The 19,215-nt window shown below is 35.4% G+C and overlaps 1 protein-coding gene across 1 annotated transcript; it reads left to right on the top strand.

Moving 5' to 3' along the window:
• The first annotated feature begins 824 nt into the window (after positions 1-824).
• On the top strand, positions 825-8,779 carry LOC115232508. Its single transcript, XM_029802419.2, has 2 exons — positions 825-945; positions 6,397-8,779. Exon 2 carries the CDS (start codon positions 6,407-6,409, stop codon positions 8,600-8,602), a length of 2,196 nt encoding a protein of 731 aa, XP_029658279.1. The 5' UTR covers positions 825-945; positions 6,397-6,406; the 3' UTR covers positions 8,603-8,779.
• Positions 8,780-19,215: the final 10,436 nt, after the last annotated feature.

Raw genomic sequence — 19,215 nt, 5'->3', positions numbered from 1 at the left:
CCATCAGTTGTCCTCTGTTTCATCAACTCCGGTTTTCGAAGGTAAGGAAAATAAGCGACTTCGTTATATATGTATGTGTGTGTATATATATATATATATTATATATATATATTTTTTTTCTAGTCTAGGCAGAAGGCCCGGATTTTGTGGGGAGGGAGCCAGTCGATTACATCGTCACAGTACGTAACTGGTACTTATTTAATCGACCCCGAAAGGATGAAAAGCAAAGTAGTCCTCGACAGAATTTGAACTCAGAACGTAACGGCAGACGAAATACCTATTTCTTTACTACCCACAATGGGCTAAACACAGAGATGACAAACAAGTACAGACAAACGGATTAAGTCGATTTTATCGACCCTAGTGCGTGACTGGTACTTATTTAATCGACTCCGAAATAATGAAAGGCAAAACCGACCTCGGCGGAATTTGAAATCAGAACGGCCCGAAATGTATGGGGAGTGGGCCTGTTAATTACATAGACCCCTGTACCCAACTGGTACTCAATTTATCGATCCGACAGGATGAAAGGCAAGGTTGACCTTGACGGAATTTTACCTCAGATCATAACGGCAGACAAAAAAACTGCTAGGCATTTCTCCATGCCTGCCAACGATTCTGCCAGCCCGCAGAACGTATATACACCACTATAATCTACTAAACATACATATATCTGTACATACAGATATATGTAAATCGCCGCAAGCCCCCTTGTACACACATGTGTGGGTAGACATGTTGACAGAAATCATTAGTTTAAAACAATCTAAAACTTAGCTCAGTTGGAATGTGAGTAATGCTTCCGGTATCTAATAATTGATAAAAATAACAATTAAAAAATAATCATTCTTTTCTGACCAATTTTGTATACACATTCGAATTTGCGTCCTTAACAGCATACAGAAAGAAACTACTCTCCTGGAAGGAACCAAAAGTTGCAACTATGTGAGTTTCAATAATTTGAGTTTCAATAATTTGAGTTTCAATAATGTGAGTTTCAATAATTTTCACTTTTATCTACATTCTACTCACGATATTGTAATATAAATTCTCTCTGATTATTCCCAGCTACGTCACCAGTTAGCAGAAAATTATTATTTCTAAATCTCTGAACGTGAGACATTCAGTGACAGTACTCCAGAGTAAAGATTATTTGCCAGCGTAATGTGGCAGTCGTGCTTAGGATGATTGTCACTGTTATTTAGTCCCAGGAAACATCGTCTCCAGCTGACTATACCACACACTATCTGCATCTTTATATATTCGAACGAGGGTGTTTAGCGTCCCCACTCAGCTTTATATATACGTACGCATGTACGTGTGTGGATTTGTGTACATATATATATATATATATATATATATATATTATATGTATGTGTGTGTGTGTGTGAGTATTTATATTCACATACATATGTTACGCTCACAAACACAAACACACAATATATAAAATGATTTATTCAAATAACGATTGTGCATATTTCTATGATACACCTACGCCGATAGGTTCTTAGAGAGAGAGAGAGAGAGAGAGAGAGAGAGAGAGAGAATGACAGAGAGAGAGAGAGAGAGAGAGGAGAGAGAGAGAGAGAGAGGGAGAGAGAGAGGGTGACTACTCTTTGATGCAGTTCTAGCGTCTACATAGCATCTCTGTCTATGATGCAGGACATTATTCATTAGTCTCGTAAATTGTAATCACTAAAATAATTTTTTTTTGCAACATGAAATTATTTTTATTTTCCCCTCTGTCTTTCTTTGTATATACATACATTTACACCCCCCCCCACACAAGCTTTTCTATTCTAGGCACAAGGCCGACATTGTTGAGGGGGGTCCAGCCGATTACATCGACCTCAGTACGCAACAGGTACTTAATTAATCGACCCCGAAAGGATGAAGGGCAAAGACGATCTCGGCGGAGTTTCAACTCAGAACGCAACAGCTTGCCAAATACCTATTTCCTTATTGCACACAAGGAGCTAAAAACAGAGAAGACAAACAAGGACAGACATACGGATTATGTCGATTACATCGACCCCACTGTGTAACTGGTACTTAATTAATCGACCCCGAAAGAATGAAAGACAAAGTCGATCTCGGCGGAATTTGAATTCAGAACGTAACGGCAGACGAAATACGGCTACGCATTTCGCCCGGCATGCTAATGCTTCTGCCAGTTCGCAACTTTACACATATATATAAGGAAAATAGGACAAGGTAGAAAATGCGAGAATAATTTTATCATGAACATTTTAGTACCGGTTCCTGTTTTAGCGACTTTTTCAACTTAGAGTAAAGAATGAAAATATGCACAACGACCTCGAACACACAAGTGCAAACAAGAGAGACAGAGGAAGGCAGAAACAAGGAAAATGCCACTTATATTTGAACACTATACAAATATTCCTTTAAAAAAACATTTCTTTTAATTTTTCTAAATTTAATTATTTAATCGTTACAGTTGAAAAGGTCTCAAAATGACCGAAACCGGTACTGAAATGTTCTTTATAAAATTATTTTAGCATTTTCTATCTTGACTTGTTTTTTCATATATATATATATATGTATATATATATATATATATATATATATATATATATATATATATATATATATATATATATATATATATATATATGTATATATATATATGCATGTATGGATGTATGTACGTATGTATGTATGTATATATATATATATATATATATATATATACATACATACATATAATATTTGGGGGTATAACTCCAAACTTGCTGGGAAAAATTCAATTTAGTTAATGACACGGTTTTCGAGAGTGATATAAACGTATTTCTACTCAAGAAATTTTAAGATATTTGAAGAAGTTTTAACGTATTGTATTCTATATCACTACTGATTGTTAATTTGAATCTCTAATTATTTAGTTCCTGATGATATTTTAGATATGTATATTTAATTATTAGATCATAACTGTACGTAAATTGCAAGATATTACTTACTGAGTTATATAGTTCGTAAAATAGTTATACGGTTTTTTCAGATATTTTATGTTTTTAATTTGATATCTAATCTTTAATTTTTAAATGTATTTCGTAAAGATATTCTATTAATATTTATATTATTTACGTAAGTAATAATAGACTAATTAATTAATTTATTTTTCGTTATATGTCTATATATTTATTGATAGCGAAAATATTAGATTTTTAATTACTATATTTGTCGATTATAATTTAGATACTTATTTTTAAATATTTTATAATTATTAGATGAGAACTTAAATCTAAAAATATGAATAGTGATTATTTTGTTAAATAATTTGGTAATTAAATATTGGAGTATAACTGAGTTAAAGACATTCGAGAGTTTATTATGTTTTTTAAAGCCAAATTATATCTTCAAAGATAAATACATATTTCTATCTATTTTTGTACCTTAAAAATAAATATTTAACATAATATATGTGTTGTAGTAAATACTACTAATGTTTTAAGTTTCTAATTTAGTTAATGGAGTTTTTTCTATAAGAAAACTTATTATTTTATATATTTCTTAAATAAATATTGTTCAACTCTATTTGCTTATTTATTTAACTATTATCATTAACCTGAAGATTGACTATAATTTTAATTCGAATTTATTTCAATTGAATTTAAACTTAATTGTAATTCGAATTTAATTGTAGCCATGAAACGTACGTAGTGTTTTTACTTATATCTATCATTCATTTTATACTTTTTGAGATCTAATTATAAGTTATATATTAAAAAAATATATATATATATATATATATATATATATATATATATATATATGTATATATTATTTGTTATTTATGTATTGGTTTATGTCTATCACTGTTGGAATTGCTTAATAGTGGTTTTATCTCTAATTCATACTATATATATATATATATATATATATATATATATATATATATATATATATATATATATATATATATATATACATATATATATATATATATATATATATATATATATATATATATATATATATATATATATTAATTTTAAGAATTTAAAGAGGAATAATTGACGGCTTTTCTCTTTTGAGCTTTTCACGCTAACTACTATATAAATTCTTATAAAGATTTTATCGTAATTTTCAATTGTATATATATATATATATTATATATATATATATATGTACTCTTTTACTCTTTTACTGTTTCAGTCATTTGACTCTGGCCATGCTGGAGCACCGTCTTTAGCACCGACTTATTCTTTGTAAGCCTAGTACTTATACTATCGGTCGCTTTTGAAGAACGGCTAAGTTACGGGGACGTAAACACACCAACCCCATCGGTTGTCAAGGGATGTTGGGGACAAATACAAACACACAAATATACAAACACACAAACATACACACACATATTTACACACACACACACGCACACACATATATACTTATATACATATACATATATACGACGGGCTTCTTTCAGTTTCCGTCTAGAAAATCCACTCACAAGTCATTGGTCGGCCCGAGCTATTGTGGAACACACTTGCCAAGGTGCCACGGAGTAGGACTGAGACGGAACCATGTGATTCGTAGGCAAGCTACTTACCACACGGCCACTCCTATATATATATATTTAGACATACATTTATAAAACTATATTCATACATATTTTCGCAACCGCTGAGTTAGGGACTTCAGATCTGAAAAGGCTCTGAGCTCTTTCAGCTAAACATAGCCTACATGTATTTGATCCATTAACATAAGGTATGGATTTCTCAATTATTTTCCACCTAATCACAGCGTTTCGGTAGCTTTCAAACTACATACATGATTAGCCAACTTAATAGCTCTGCTGTTGTCCTTACGCGCCCAATCAGTTTCACATGATATGCCACTCTTCTATTTATTTCTCTATAACTTCTGGGTGAGTTACCTCGGTCTTATATAGTCTAAACAAAAAGTGGATTAGACTGACGTGGAAGGCACACTAGATGCCGGAATATCGTTCAACCAATTTCGCATGATTCGGCACTCTTCTACTTATCGAGTGTTGTGTGCAACGGATAATACTACCTATGAGTTGGGCAGCAATTACGTTACAACATCCGGAAACGAGATGCCTAGGATATAAAACCACCGCATACAAAAAGGGTTCCACCCGACGAACGATTCCGTTGGAAGACACTTTCGAGTCTCTGCTGTCTTCGTCAAGAGCCCCGATTCCTATACTTAATCGCTTCTTCCTGCTTACCGTGTTCCCTTCTGTTATATTAGGCACCTCTTCAGTGCCGTAGCTAAAGTGTGTGCTACCCGGAGCAGTCCTTCAATTTGCAGTCCCCGGACTCCGACAAGAATATACATTACACAGTGTATATCGATTGTTGCATTCCACGGTGCGTAGTGTCCATCTTCCGACATTAAAACCAATATTATTTGATTTCAATACAGCCTGTACAGACTTATAGCCTACAGCATATCCCCATAAAAGTGCCGCCTGGGACGGACCTCGCCCTCCGCCCCGTTCTAGCTAATTTAGTGCTCTTCTTCAATGTCGGCCAATACAGCCGTTACTATTAATCAAATGTTTTTTTCTGACATCACATCTGCCGCTCTTACATTCACACCGCATCGGCAACGATATGAAGATTTTAGGATTAATTCTTCACTTTAGAGAAAGGTTCTTGCTTCGATGTATGTAGAGAATCTGACATAGACCCTACTGCATTGTCTGCCACGAGTGCTAAAAGTACTTTGACTCTGAACAAATTTCAGGCACCTTTCTACATAGACTGGAATTCGTTTTTCCACTCACCTTCTATTTTGCTTTGTGCAACGGTAGGTGACCACGCATCTACTATGTTCTGTAGACTCTGCTTTGGTTACCATTTTCTTGAACTGTGATAGCCATTTCATTTTTAAATCAATCTTTGCTGATATCTTCACTGCGATATCTTCACTGCGATTAGCCTGACCTATTGGTCTGTATACTAACGGATTGACCTGCTACCAAAGTCATAATGGCGATGAGGATATCATTGTTTGATGGTGCAAAAATGGATCTTACATTGACGAGATAGTGTTTGTGGTGGTGGTAGTGATGGTGGCTTCTTTGTTTTGTGAGAAATTGTCTGCTTGCAACAGGAGTAGCGATTCCTTGACGTCAGGTTTTCTTGTAACTCAGGATGTTTGCGGTGGCTTTGCTTGAATGTTGTGGCTGTGGTTATCACTGTTTCTACCTTCTCCTTTAGTTTTTACCTCCGGTTCAAAATACATCTTCCTCTTTTCGAATAGTTACAAAAAATGTAACTAAAATGGTTCTTCCTTATTACTTTCAGTTTTATAATGAATATTTTCTGTTTGAAATATCTATGGAATAATGAACCTAAAACGAATCTTCATTAATTTATGTATTCTATTTTCTTTTTATTACAGATAACGAAATATGGCTGCCATGCAGACGACAACAACAGCAACCAGTTCTCTTATTCTTTCAATCATTCTTATTATCACACTAACCTCACTAAACATCGAAGCGAAGGAACTCGACAATGATTGCGAAATGAAAATCCCTCCCAATGTCAGTGAGATTTTATCTCGTTTAGTGAAATTGGGAAAAAAAGTTTTCAATTTTGAAGTCTATTTATCAAACAAGACACTTGATGACCTTCTTAATCCTGTGCCATTGGATTATTTTGCAAACGCGAGACACTTTACCTGGATTCCAGATGAACCAGACGGTTTAATAGCATATAAAAATTTCTACTATGATTTCTCAAGTTACTCTTTGAATTTGTTAGATGTTTACATTGCTCATCCAAGAATTGATATCGATATAAATTGTACAAAAGAAAATATTCAAAGACGCGATATAATAAATTTGATATTCGAAGAATTGAAAAGATTCGTATTTATACAAAAATCGATAATGGGAAAATCTGGTTACATGTGTTTTTTTATAAATTTGTCTCAAGACATCAAGAAAAACAATCCTTTCTCATTTGAAGCTTACAGAAGAATGGGTATAAATCGGGATTTGCTGAAGAAATATTGCTGCGAACTCCATAAAAATGAAAACCATGTTTATCATCCAAAATCCATTTGTGCTGGAAATATTATTAACGTCAGTAGGTTTCTCAATTTTGAAAAAATCGTCGCAGCGGTTTTATGCGCATATTTCCCATTGTTTATTAATTTTGTATCAAAAGCTAAATTACCTTCATTTTCCCGTCAAAACACATTGCCATACAAATTAGAATGGATCAACGAAAACCATAATACTTACAATTTAACTGATATTCTGTCCTGGTTATTTTGCTTTCACTATTCCACATTCTTTGCCTCAAGACTAAGAAGATTCTTATTTATTCTATTTCCTCTTTCAATAATTTTCCTGGATCTTTTGATGCATTACTTCTTTTTGTATAAAACGATAGAAATACTTTTCCAAGATGGTATACCATTGGGACATCGCGCCTTAATATTAGGAATCCCAGAAAGTTATGAGAATACTGATGGCTTTTTTGGTGGTCCCTTTTTATGGTTTATCTGTTACGTATCTTTCAACTTTATCCTCTTCGTTCTTCCCAGTCGTTTAAGTGAGACTATCGCTTATAATACATTACATCAAAGATCCACTTTCACGTTTCTCATTCAAAATAAGAGAGTATTAGAGAAGTATGGCAATTTAGATGTTTCTACTCTACAGGATTATGATCTACTCTATGCAATAATGAAAGCTAATATTTCTACTGCTTTAAACCCAAATTTCTGGTATTTAATAATTTACACTTGGATCAATCGTATCAAGAAAATTTGGTTATATTACTACAGGAGAAATATTTTCTGGAAATTCATTACACTTTGGCTCTTTGTTTCCATTACAATTTTATTTGCTGTATTTTCTGTCTGTGAATTATTTCTGTGCCTCATGTATTACGGAATCCCATTTGTTTATTTGATTTTAACTTTACCATTAAGTTATTCTAGAGTTTATATTTTCCCTCTCTATGAGAATCCAAATTATATTTTTAAGATTGTTGCTGTACTTCTAACTTTTCTATCCTTACCGTTTTGTATATTATGGGAACTTTATTCATTATACATTTTTAATGTAACTTTGATAGTTTTATGTTCCTATATATTTAACATAGCTATCGCAGTACTGGCTAAACCTGATAATGTCGGTGACGTATGGTTTGCTGCCATGTTTTTCGTGTATGGCGTTACAATTGTGAACGCCATCATGAAGCAGTATCAATCAGTAATAGTTAATTCTGTAAAGCTCACAAAAATGTTTCGTCCAAGTTTGGTTCAGTCAAGCTACGGAGAGGAATTCATAAATGCCAATTTGTTTAAGACAATTGTTAACCGTCATTTTCCATTGAGATTCGAGATTGGTAAATCCATTGTAAAACTGTTTCTAATCGTATCCTTTTTCTTTGCTTGCAACAACATAATAAGTCGAGAATACTTAGACTTATCAATGTTTGCAAAGATTTCTTTCATATTGATGACGTCATTGATACCGAATCTTTTGTCGATAATGAATACTAGATTTGTTCTTGATATAACCCTGTCAGATAAAATCGTTGAAACAATCAAATCATATGAAGAAGAGAATGAATCTCATCTCTTTTAATCAACGAAATGATATTAAAAATATATATTATTCGTAGCTTTATATGTTTTCTGCAAGTATACCCTGCATATTGTACCATAGGCTATACATTCACAGGCAGGCGCTGCTAGTTAATATATGCGTATACATATACATACATTCATATATTCATATTTACATGCATGCGATCACATACATATACAGTGTACGATGGGTAAATTGTCGACATTTAATCATTTTAATTTTGCACATGCGCATTGTTTTGGGGATTTTGTCGACTACACAATATAGTAGGGTCAGTTGGGCACCATGACACAATTCACTCTGTCAGAATTTAGAAACGACATGCTGTGCTGCTTGGCATTCGCGCCGGAATCTCCAATACAAAGATTTTAGTGTGAATCTGAGGAGAGGGCAGAGGATTGGGAAGGGGTTGGATGAGTCTAATGGTGATTACGAAGGGACGGCAGCTCGGAAACTACACTCTGATCATTCTGATAAGAACAAAAAGACCTCCTGAAGTTGTTGGTGAGATCCAGGCCATGATTGACAACGATCCTTCCAAGTTAATCTGGCCCATTGCCAGGGACATGGGAGTTTCTATGGAACCTCACCGCATACCTTATAGCATACCTTTGGAACCTCACCGTTCAAACTGACAGAAAGAGAGATGCGAATAGGCCAGACATTATATTGGAGGATTTCAGACAAAAACCATGCCTCCCCATTGATATGATTTTCTTAATCGACATAAATGTATGTGTCAAGAATTACCAAACACTGGCAAGTTTAAATATCTTGAAATAGAAATTGGCAAAACGTGGATCCTCAAGACTAAAACAATACCTTTGTGATCGGTGCCCTGGAATAACAGCAAAAGGGACTGATTGTTACCCATGCTTGATAGAAATAAAAAAAAATGTAAGAATTTCTGAAAATAGTGCTCATAGGAACTATTCATATGCTACGTAAAATATTGTCCATGTAATTCCCAAAAACATTTTAATCCGTAAACAGTGTGAAAATACTTTTAAATGTACATAACAGCAAACACCTTTTACTGTCACCTTAACATCAAAACATCATCTTATAATGAAATTTCTTTGAAAATAAACTTCTAATTTACTTATATTTCGACAGACATTCTCTACAACAATACAGCAGGGGCCTTCTCGTAAAACGAAAACTCGTAAAATAGAGTAATAATTTCCCATTAGTAGTAATGTTATAAATCGTTATTCGTTCCCAGAACAAAATATTTGACTTATAAAATTTATAAAACTCTTAAATAAATGACAATAAAACAACAGTAACATGTAAAGAATATTTTATGTAAAGTACAAACATGTCAAGATCATTTATAATAAAAAAATATTATTATAATCGTTTACTGAATTACTTTCACTCGTATTAGACTCGTGCACACCTTCTCACTTGTAGGCGCAATCGCTGATTCATAAGCTCTCGTAGACGGACTTGAAGATTTCTTTTTAAAAACAAGTCGAGAGTTGTTTGCTTTGAAGATGCTTTCTTTTGCTGCCTATAAATTTCTCGGTAAGATGCAGAAGCATTTGTTATGGAAGTAGAATCTTTTGCAATTCGTTGAAAATTTGGATCTTCTGCTTGAAATATAAAACTCGTAAAGCGGGTCCCTGTAAAGGGAGGTATTACTACACTCAGTGCATAATCAAAAATATGGGATGCTGGTCATAATACCAACTTGAACTTCTAACTTGAGGTCCCTGGGTGAGACTTCTACAAATACAAAGCAAAAGCCAAACATATAATAATAATAATATTAATAATAATAATAATAATAATAATAATAATAATAATAAATAATAATAATAATAAAAATAATAATAATAACGACAAGAGCATTGATGATAATGATAATATTGAAGGAAGCGGTTGGAATCTCCCCATGTCTTGATCGATGATACATTTAGTGATGGTGTCTCAATGAACACTTTGGTAATTGCGCAACCAGATAATCCCTACCTCACATGAGTGACAATGAAAACAGAAAATATTGTGAATAACGGAGGTAATGAATCTGAAGCCCTTGATGATGACAGTGATGACAGTGTTGCACCCAGCAAGCTCAGTAATGCTGGTCCGACTCCAGCCTGTCTTTTTCCAGCAATGGACCAGCACACACGACGTAGTTGGAACTAACAAGTCAATGCTGTGGTCATGGAGTGTTACTACCTGAGCAACTCTGTAGAGGAAAATGGTGTTCATATTAGGGAGATAACGACAACGTGTGTATGATGAATGGAGAGAAAGAGGATCGTTTCAACTCACGGAACAGAGTTTATGTAATCAAGCTAGAGCAATAAGTAGAAATTGTTGATTCGCAGAGATAGAGCTCGAAGCTATCGAAAGACCGGTTTTGGAAAACAGCAGCAGAGGAAACGATGAAAATACAGTTCCTACTGATAAAAGTAATCCCATAGCAGAAGAAATGGTGCGAAATCTCTAATAAACCACAAGAAAGCAACAATGATAGCGTGCTCGATGAGAGACATATAGATGGCTTGGAAGGAGACAATAAAACTAATGGTGATATGACAAATGGACAAAAGGCAATCTAGGACAGAATAAAGGCAAGGCTACAGGAGAACGATGGCGACATTATTTGCAACCGTAAAATGACTGATCGGTGGAAATTGAATGAAGAAAGGAAAAATGTGAATGAAATTCCGAAATACATCAGAATAAAAAAAACATCAGAGAAACAAATAATTTGATGAGGGCAGCGAATATTGTTGTAGCAGAAAATGTGGGTGTTGATGACTCGAAAAGTAAATACAATGGGAGTGAGAAAAGTAAAGATCCATGATGGAAAAGAAGAATACAGGTGGGGTTAGATATGCTCTGGAAGGGCATTTCCGATATTGACCAAAAAGAGAAGCGGGAGATTATAAAAGCGAAAAGAAAAAGAGGGCACTGAACAGGAAGTATAATATTGAAAGAAAGGGCCTGAGATTGGTAATGGAAGAACTGAAACAGCGCCTCGTTGCAAAGAATGCAAAGATGGGAAGATACGACCAAAGAGTGGAAAGATACCAGTAGAATAGGTTATTCAGAGTAGATAAAAAGAGATTCTAAAAGGAAATAAATGGAGGGTGTACAAGTGACAAGTTTGTACCAGATAACATTGAAAGTGAAAGGTTTTGGAGTGACATTTGGGGCAAAGACAAGGAACACAAGAAGGATTCTGAATGGTTGCAATAACAACTGAATCAATAGTAGTCTGTCCAACACAGGCAGAACAAGGCATTTCAGTTATGGAAGTGAAAGAATCAGAAACAAAATGGGGAAATTGAAGGCCCCGGGACCAGATGGAGTTGAAGGCTACTGGATTAAAAGATTTGGTGTATGTCATGCCCGAATGGCTGCACAACTCAACTCCTTATTAAATGCCGACAAAGTAACACTACACTGGTTGACATTGAGTAGGACAGTGCTGTGCTTGAAAACTTGAAAAAAGCAATATGCTAGACAATTACAGGCCGATATCCTGCTTACCACTTACGTGGGAATTATTGACTGGAATACTCGCAGAGTCAGTGTACGGACATCTGGTACCAAGGATCAAATTCTGATAAACAAAACTGTACTTAGGGACTAAAAGAGGAAGAAAAGTAACTTAGCCATGTCATGGATCAATTATCGTAAGGCGTACTACATTGTCCCACATTCTTGGATTATAGAATGTATGAACCTACTTGGTATTCCATCGAATGTTGAGCGATTGCTTGGAAAAAGTAGGGCGAAGTGGAGGACGGAACTGACAGCATATGGAAGAAGTTTAAGGACAATAGATATCAGGCGAGGCATCTTGCAAGGGGTCTGCCTGTCCCCACTGATCTTTGTACTGTGCATGATACCACTAACACTGATTCAGAGGAAAGCAAAGGCTGGGTATGTATTCAAAAGCAGCCAACAAAATGTCAACCATTTGTTATTCATGGATGACCTCAAATTTTATGGTAAAGATGAAGCCTAAGTCAGTTCCCTCGTTGATACGGTGTATACCGTCAGTGCTGATATCAAAGTGAAGTTTGGACTGAAAATGTGTGGTTTGTTGTTCTTGAAGAGAAGCAAAATTCAAATGTATGGACGGGCAATCGACACCGTCGGGGAAGGTTATGAAGCAGATAGAAGAGACGGGCTATAAGTACTTGGGGATATTGGAAATGGATAAATTGATGGAGGAAGAAATGACAGAAAAATTGAAGAAGTACTTGTGCAGACTGAGACTGATCCTTAAGTCGAAATTAATCGAACGGAATAAGATTGAAGCTGTCAATACCTGGGCGGTTTCACTCCTTAAATATGAAGCAGGGGTAATCGCATGGACAGTAGACAAACTAACTATCTTATGAAGAAAACAAGGAAGTTGCTAACTAGATAGGGGTTACTCTACCCAAAGAGTGACACAGACAGACTGTATATACCAAGAAAAAGTGGGAGAAGTGGACTGATTGGATGCGAACACAGCATTAGAGCAGAAGTAAACAACATAACATGGTGTGTAAAGATGCCACAAAACCGCTTTTATTGAAATTTCGAAGGTCAGGCTTGTGTAAGATGGAATATTGCAAAAATGGAGGCCTGTCCAAGGATTTGAGAATAAATGAGACTACAAATAGGTGGATAAAGAAAAAAATGCATGGACAATTTCATAGGGATATTTGAAAATAGGACAGACAGGGATAAAAGATGGCTATGGATCTCTGAATGTGTTTTTTTAAGACCTGAAACGGAGGCTCTAATCTGCGCTTCCCAAGTGTAAGTATTAAGAACAATTACATGAAATACAGAATAGACAACACATCTAAGGAGCGATATATTAAAAACAGGCAAAACTAAAAATTGTTGAGGATAAATTAAGTTTATTATTGTTTCTGAATATTCTAGTCATATTTCATTTCTACACAGTTTTGCTGCGGTCTATGTAGTTTAAATTCTTTATCCCTCAGTTTCTACTAAGATAGAGTAAAATTAATAATAGAGAAATGAAAATAAATCTTTGGAAACAGCAACGCCGCCATAACTTATGTGGCATACTTTCAAGGGAGATAATCAGAAAAAGACTTGAAGGTTAACGTAAGATCGTAATACTTCATGTAAAGTAAAGTAAATATAACAAATGATCCAGAATCCCTGTCCGGTCCTGGACCAGTCGAGGCAAAACATCCCTGAAAGTTTCATCCGAATCCATCCAGCAGTTCTTGAGATATATTTTCCACGGACAAACAACCAAACAATCACGACTGCAAACAATACCTCCGCCTTAGCGAAGGGGGAGGTTATAATGATGATGATGTTGATGATGATGATGATGATGATGATGATGATGATGATGATGATGACGATGATGATGATGACGATGACGATGATGATGATGATGATGACAGTAGCAGGCAGTGGATTTGATAGCCTCTCATCTTAACTGATTGGAAGTATTATCATGTACATGTTTTTTCTTGGTATAAAAGATGGGCTACAGCAAATATTCTGCTCAATACCACAGATTTGCCTGTCAGTTTTTTTACCTTAACCTGCTGATCATGTCCTCAGTGCCTGACGATATGTGCATCTCTGATCACGAGCAGAATTAGTGGGGGAGCATCATAGCGATGTGTTGAAAGGAATTCGCCTCTGAAAATATGGGTGTCTCGTCCAACATCCTTAAACAACTCTTATTCAGGCATCTTTTGGGCGGTGTGGGCTACTCGATCCGAAGAAAATACTACCTGCGCCCCACCTGCAATAATAATAATAATAATAATAATAATAATAATAATAATAATAATAATAATAATAATAATGATGATAACAATAATAATATTACTAATATTGATACTACTACTACTACTACTACTACTACTACTACTACTACTGCTGCTGCTGCTTCTGCTGCTGCTACTACTAATACTACTACTACTACTAATAATAATAATAATAACAATAATAATAATATGCCCTGATGCAGTACCAGGCAGTGGCTCTCATGGCTTCTGATCTTAACTGATTGGAAGTGTTATCATGTACATTGTTTTGTCTTGGTATAAAAGATGGGCTACAGCAAATATTCTGCTCAATACCACAGATTTGCTTGTCAGTTGTTTGACCTTAACCAGTTGAGTATGTCCCTTAGTGGCTGACGATATGTGCATCTCTGATCACGAGCAGAAGTAGTGGGGGAGCATCATAGCCATGTGTTGAGAGGGATTCTTTGGGGTTTGAATAATTCACCTCTGGAAACATGGGTGGTTCTTTCAACATCCTTAAACAACCCTTATTCAGGGACCTTTTGAGCGGGATGGGCTACTCAACCTGAAGAAAATTCTAACTGGGCCCCACCTGCAAGGTCATGTGCTGTTTATCTTGATATGAGATCACCATGTCGCGCACATATGGTTGTGATGCATGTGCCTGGTGTACCTTTATCAGACGGGTAGTCATGATGGGTATATTGGGCTTCGTATATTTTACCCCAGTGTCACTTTGATGGCATGAACTGCTCTCTCACTCAATAATAATAATAATAATAATAATAATAATAATAATAATAATAATAATAATAATAGTAATAATAATAATAATGAAAATAATAATAATGACAATAATATTAATAATGAACAGACAGTACATTTGTTTACCAAAGGAATAGATGATATTTGGCATAGAAAAATGTGCCAAAGCAACCTTTAAAAGAGGAAAGCTAGTTAAGAGTAGCAACATCACACAACATAAATCCAATGCAATAAGAGAATTAGACCAAAGCCAGACATACAAATATTTAGGAATCAATTAATTAGATACGATGCAACACACACAAATGAAAGAGAAAATAAGGAAAGAATACAATCGACGAGTTAGATCAATGCTAAAAACAAGATAATAGGTATCAACACTTTAGCTGTCCTAGTCATAAGTTACAGCTACAATATCCTTAACTGGACACGAAATGAACTGTCCAAAATAGATAGGAAAACAAGAAAAATAATGACAGGATCTAGGATGCATCACCCAAAATCTGACATAGAAAGACTATATATACAACGTATAGAAGGTGGTAGAGGCCTTATACAGCTGGAAAACTACTATAAAATAACCACCATAGGACTGCAAAAATATCTACTTCAGAAGGAAGGAAAACTGATCCAGATAGCGGCAAAACACGAGCAAAACAAAAAACTGTTCTCAGTATTTAAGGAAGCTGACAAATACAAACAAGAAATCATACCACCTAATAAACACGAAGAAGAAGAAGAAGAAGATGATGAAGAAACAACAAAAGCTATAAAACAAATGAAATCCAAACTAAAAATAGAACAGCAACGAACCATGATAAAACGATGTCAAGAAAAGCCCCTTCATGGTAAATACTGCACTAAACTAAACGCAAAAGAAATAGACAAAGAAAAATCCCAGCAATGGTTGAGAAGCTCAGAACTCAAAGCAGAGACAGAAGGATTTTTAATTGCAGCACAAGACCAAAGCCTCCCCACCAGAAATTACCAAAAACATGTAATGAAAAGAAATGTAAGAAGTAACTGCAGAATATGTGGAGATGGACAAGAAACAATAAATCACATTATCTCTAGCTGCCCAGTCCTGGCTAAGAAGGAATATATTCACAGACATGACAGAGTTGGAACCTACATACATTGGAAGCTATGCCAACATTATGGAATAACAGCAGAAAAAAGATGGTATAAGCACACACCAGAAAAGGTCACAGAAAACGAGAAAGCAACCATACTCTGGGATATGCCGATACACACAGATAGAGAAATTAAGGCCAACAGACCAGATATAGTTGTCAGAGACCATGAAGAAAAAAAATGCTTTCTAATTGATGTATCAATACCGGCAGATGACAACGTGTCTCTAAAAGAAATGGAGAAACTTTCAAAATACAAAGACCTGGAAATAGAAGTAACCAGAATGTGGAATCTAAAAACAGAAACAATTCCTATCATAGTAGGTGCATTAGGCATGATAAAAAAATATTCAGACAAATACATAACAAAAACACCAGGACTTACAAACACATATAACATACAGAAAATTGCACTACTAGGCACTGCACACATCCTACGCAGAACACTTTCCATACAATAACCATCAGAGCATCACAACAAATCCAGTTTGGCTTTGGTTTAATTCTTTTATTTCATTGGTTTTATCTAGTGTGATGTTGCTACTCTTAACTAGTTTTCCTCTTTTCATGGTTACTTTGGCGCATTTTTCTAATCCAAATTTCATATCTATTTCTTTGGTAAATCCATGAACTGTCTTTAATAGTGTTTCCAGCTGTTTGTCATTTGAAGCGTATAGTTTTAGGTCATCCATATATAAAAGGTGGCTGATCGTTTTGCCGTAACATTTATATCCGCATCCAGTTCTATTTAGCATATCAGATAGAGGTGACAGTGCCAAGCAGAAAAGGAGTGGAGAGAGCGAGTCTCTCAGGAATATTCCTCTTCTAATGGGGATGTCTTTGGTTTTTATGAGTCCCTCTTTTGTTTGGAGGTGTAGGACTGTTTGCCATTTATTCATAGAGTGCCCTATGAATTTTATGATTGTTGGTGCTACTTTGTTAATGGCTAGTGTTTCGAGGATCCATGTGTGGGGGATGCTATCAAACGCCTTTTTGTAGTCAATCCAGGCCATACTGAGGCCTTTCTTCTTTCTGTGGCTGTCTTCAGTTACGGCTTTATTAATCATTAGTTGATCTTTACAGCCATATGAGCCCTTGCAGCATCCTTTCTGCTCTTCTGGGAACAGTTTGTTTTCGTCCAGGTGCTTGTTCAGCCTTTGCGATATCACTGCAGTAAATGCCTTGAACATAGTAGGGAGGCAGGTTATTGGTCTGTAGTTTTCTGGTTTTTCTGTTTCATTTGATTTGGGAATTAAGATGGTTTTTCCCCTTCGTGAGCCATTCAGGCATTGTCTCTGGCTCCGCTAGTATGCTGTTAAAGTTTTCAGCCAGCTTTTTGTGCATTCCTGTTAGATATTTCAACCAGAAGTTGGGGATCTTGTCATGCCCAGGTGCCTTCCAGTTGCTTAGTTTTTGCAGTGCCTGGGTGACCTCTTCAGTTGTTATGGGGGTCCAAAGTTGTTCAGATGACGAGTTTGTTATTTTCATACTCCTTTTTTTTGGCTGTTCGTTCGCCGACTATATTTCTTTCCAGAATTCTTCCAATTCTTCTGCCGTTGGTGCTGCAGTGACTTCTATTTTATTTTTGCCTAGTTCTTGGTAGAACTTTTTGGGGTCGGAGTTGAACTTTTTGTTCTGTTCAAAGAAGCGTTGGCGTTTCTCGTACCGGCGGATCCTTTGAGCTTTGGCAAGGATATCTTGCTTCAGCTTTTCTTTTATCTCCGGCAAATCTTTTTCTGTGATGTTATATTTGCGGAGCATTTTTGTTCTCTTTTTGTTGCTCAGTAGCGTTGCTTGTTTGCTGATTTCATTAAGAATCGACAGGTCTTTTCTAATTTTTTTTATTTTGTTTTGGATGTTATTTATCCACAGGGTTTGTTTGGGTGGTGGTACTCCTGTTTGGGTGGGTTTGGGTGAGTATCCAGCTTCTTTAGTGGCTGCAGTGGTTGCTGCGTATATCAAGTCATTTAGTTCAGTGATATCACTTTTTTTTGTTTCAGTGGCTAGTTCAGTGACGGCTAGGTTTATGTTGTTTATAATTGGTGTTGTTATTGCGTTTATTTTTATTCTTGGGAGGTATGGTCGGTGGTCCATTTTGAACTCTGTGGTTTTTAGTTCTTTGATTATTTTATTTTTTATATTATCATAATCATTACGCCCCCCTTCGTTGTTTACATCGTGTTTGTTGGGAATGTTGCGTTTGTCTTCGTGTTTTACAGTTTCAGTGTTTATATTATTGGGCATTGTTGTGTGGCTTCTATCTACATTTTCCTGGTGTATTTTTTCTTTTAAATGTTCTATTTCTATTTCTGATATTTCTTTGGCTTTGAGAATGTATCTTCGTACGTTAGCTAATTTATTAGGGTTCATTGCTGTATCCAAGTCTATATCTCTATTATTTTCCTTCCATATTTTATATGTATGTGTTGTTGTATTTTCATTTTGTGGGTAGAGCATTGCTGTGAAGTATGCGTGTAAGATAGAAATGTATTCCTCACGTGTCCATTTACGTCTTTTGGGTTTTAATTGCGGGACATGAGGTACAACGTCCGGCCCATTATTTTGACGGTCGTCATTTTCGTAGGGTACCGGTCCGTTTATTTCTGTTGTCACATTATTTCGCACGTGTAGTTTTTCGTACATTTTTTGTTGTAGGTTTAATGTACGTACCGCTCGATTGTTATTCTTGGGTTGAATAGTATCGGTGGCATTTAATTTCTTCGTAGTTCCTTTGTACATGGTGTTTGAGGTCGGGGATGATCGTGTTGTTCCACGCATGTTTACATGTGTTGTGTTAGAGGTGGAGATAATATCGAGTCAAAATACATCATTTCGTTTCGAAAGTAGTAATAATTTTCAATTAGTATTACTTACTCGGATATAGTCCAATTCTTTGTTAGTAAATCTTTGGCTCCATAGGGTGTACTTGTTTTCGATGTTTGTGGATAGA

Source organism: Octopus sinensis, linkage group LG1 (genome assembly GCF_006345805.1).
Source record: "Octopus sinensis linkage group LG1, ASM634580v1, whole genome shotgun sequence".
Classification (NCBI taxonomy): Eukaryota; Metazoa; Mollusca; class Cephalopoda; order Octopoda; family Octopodidae; genus Octopus; species Octopus sinensis.
This window is presented reverse-complemented; position numbering and strand designations above follow the sequence as displayed.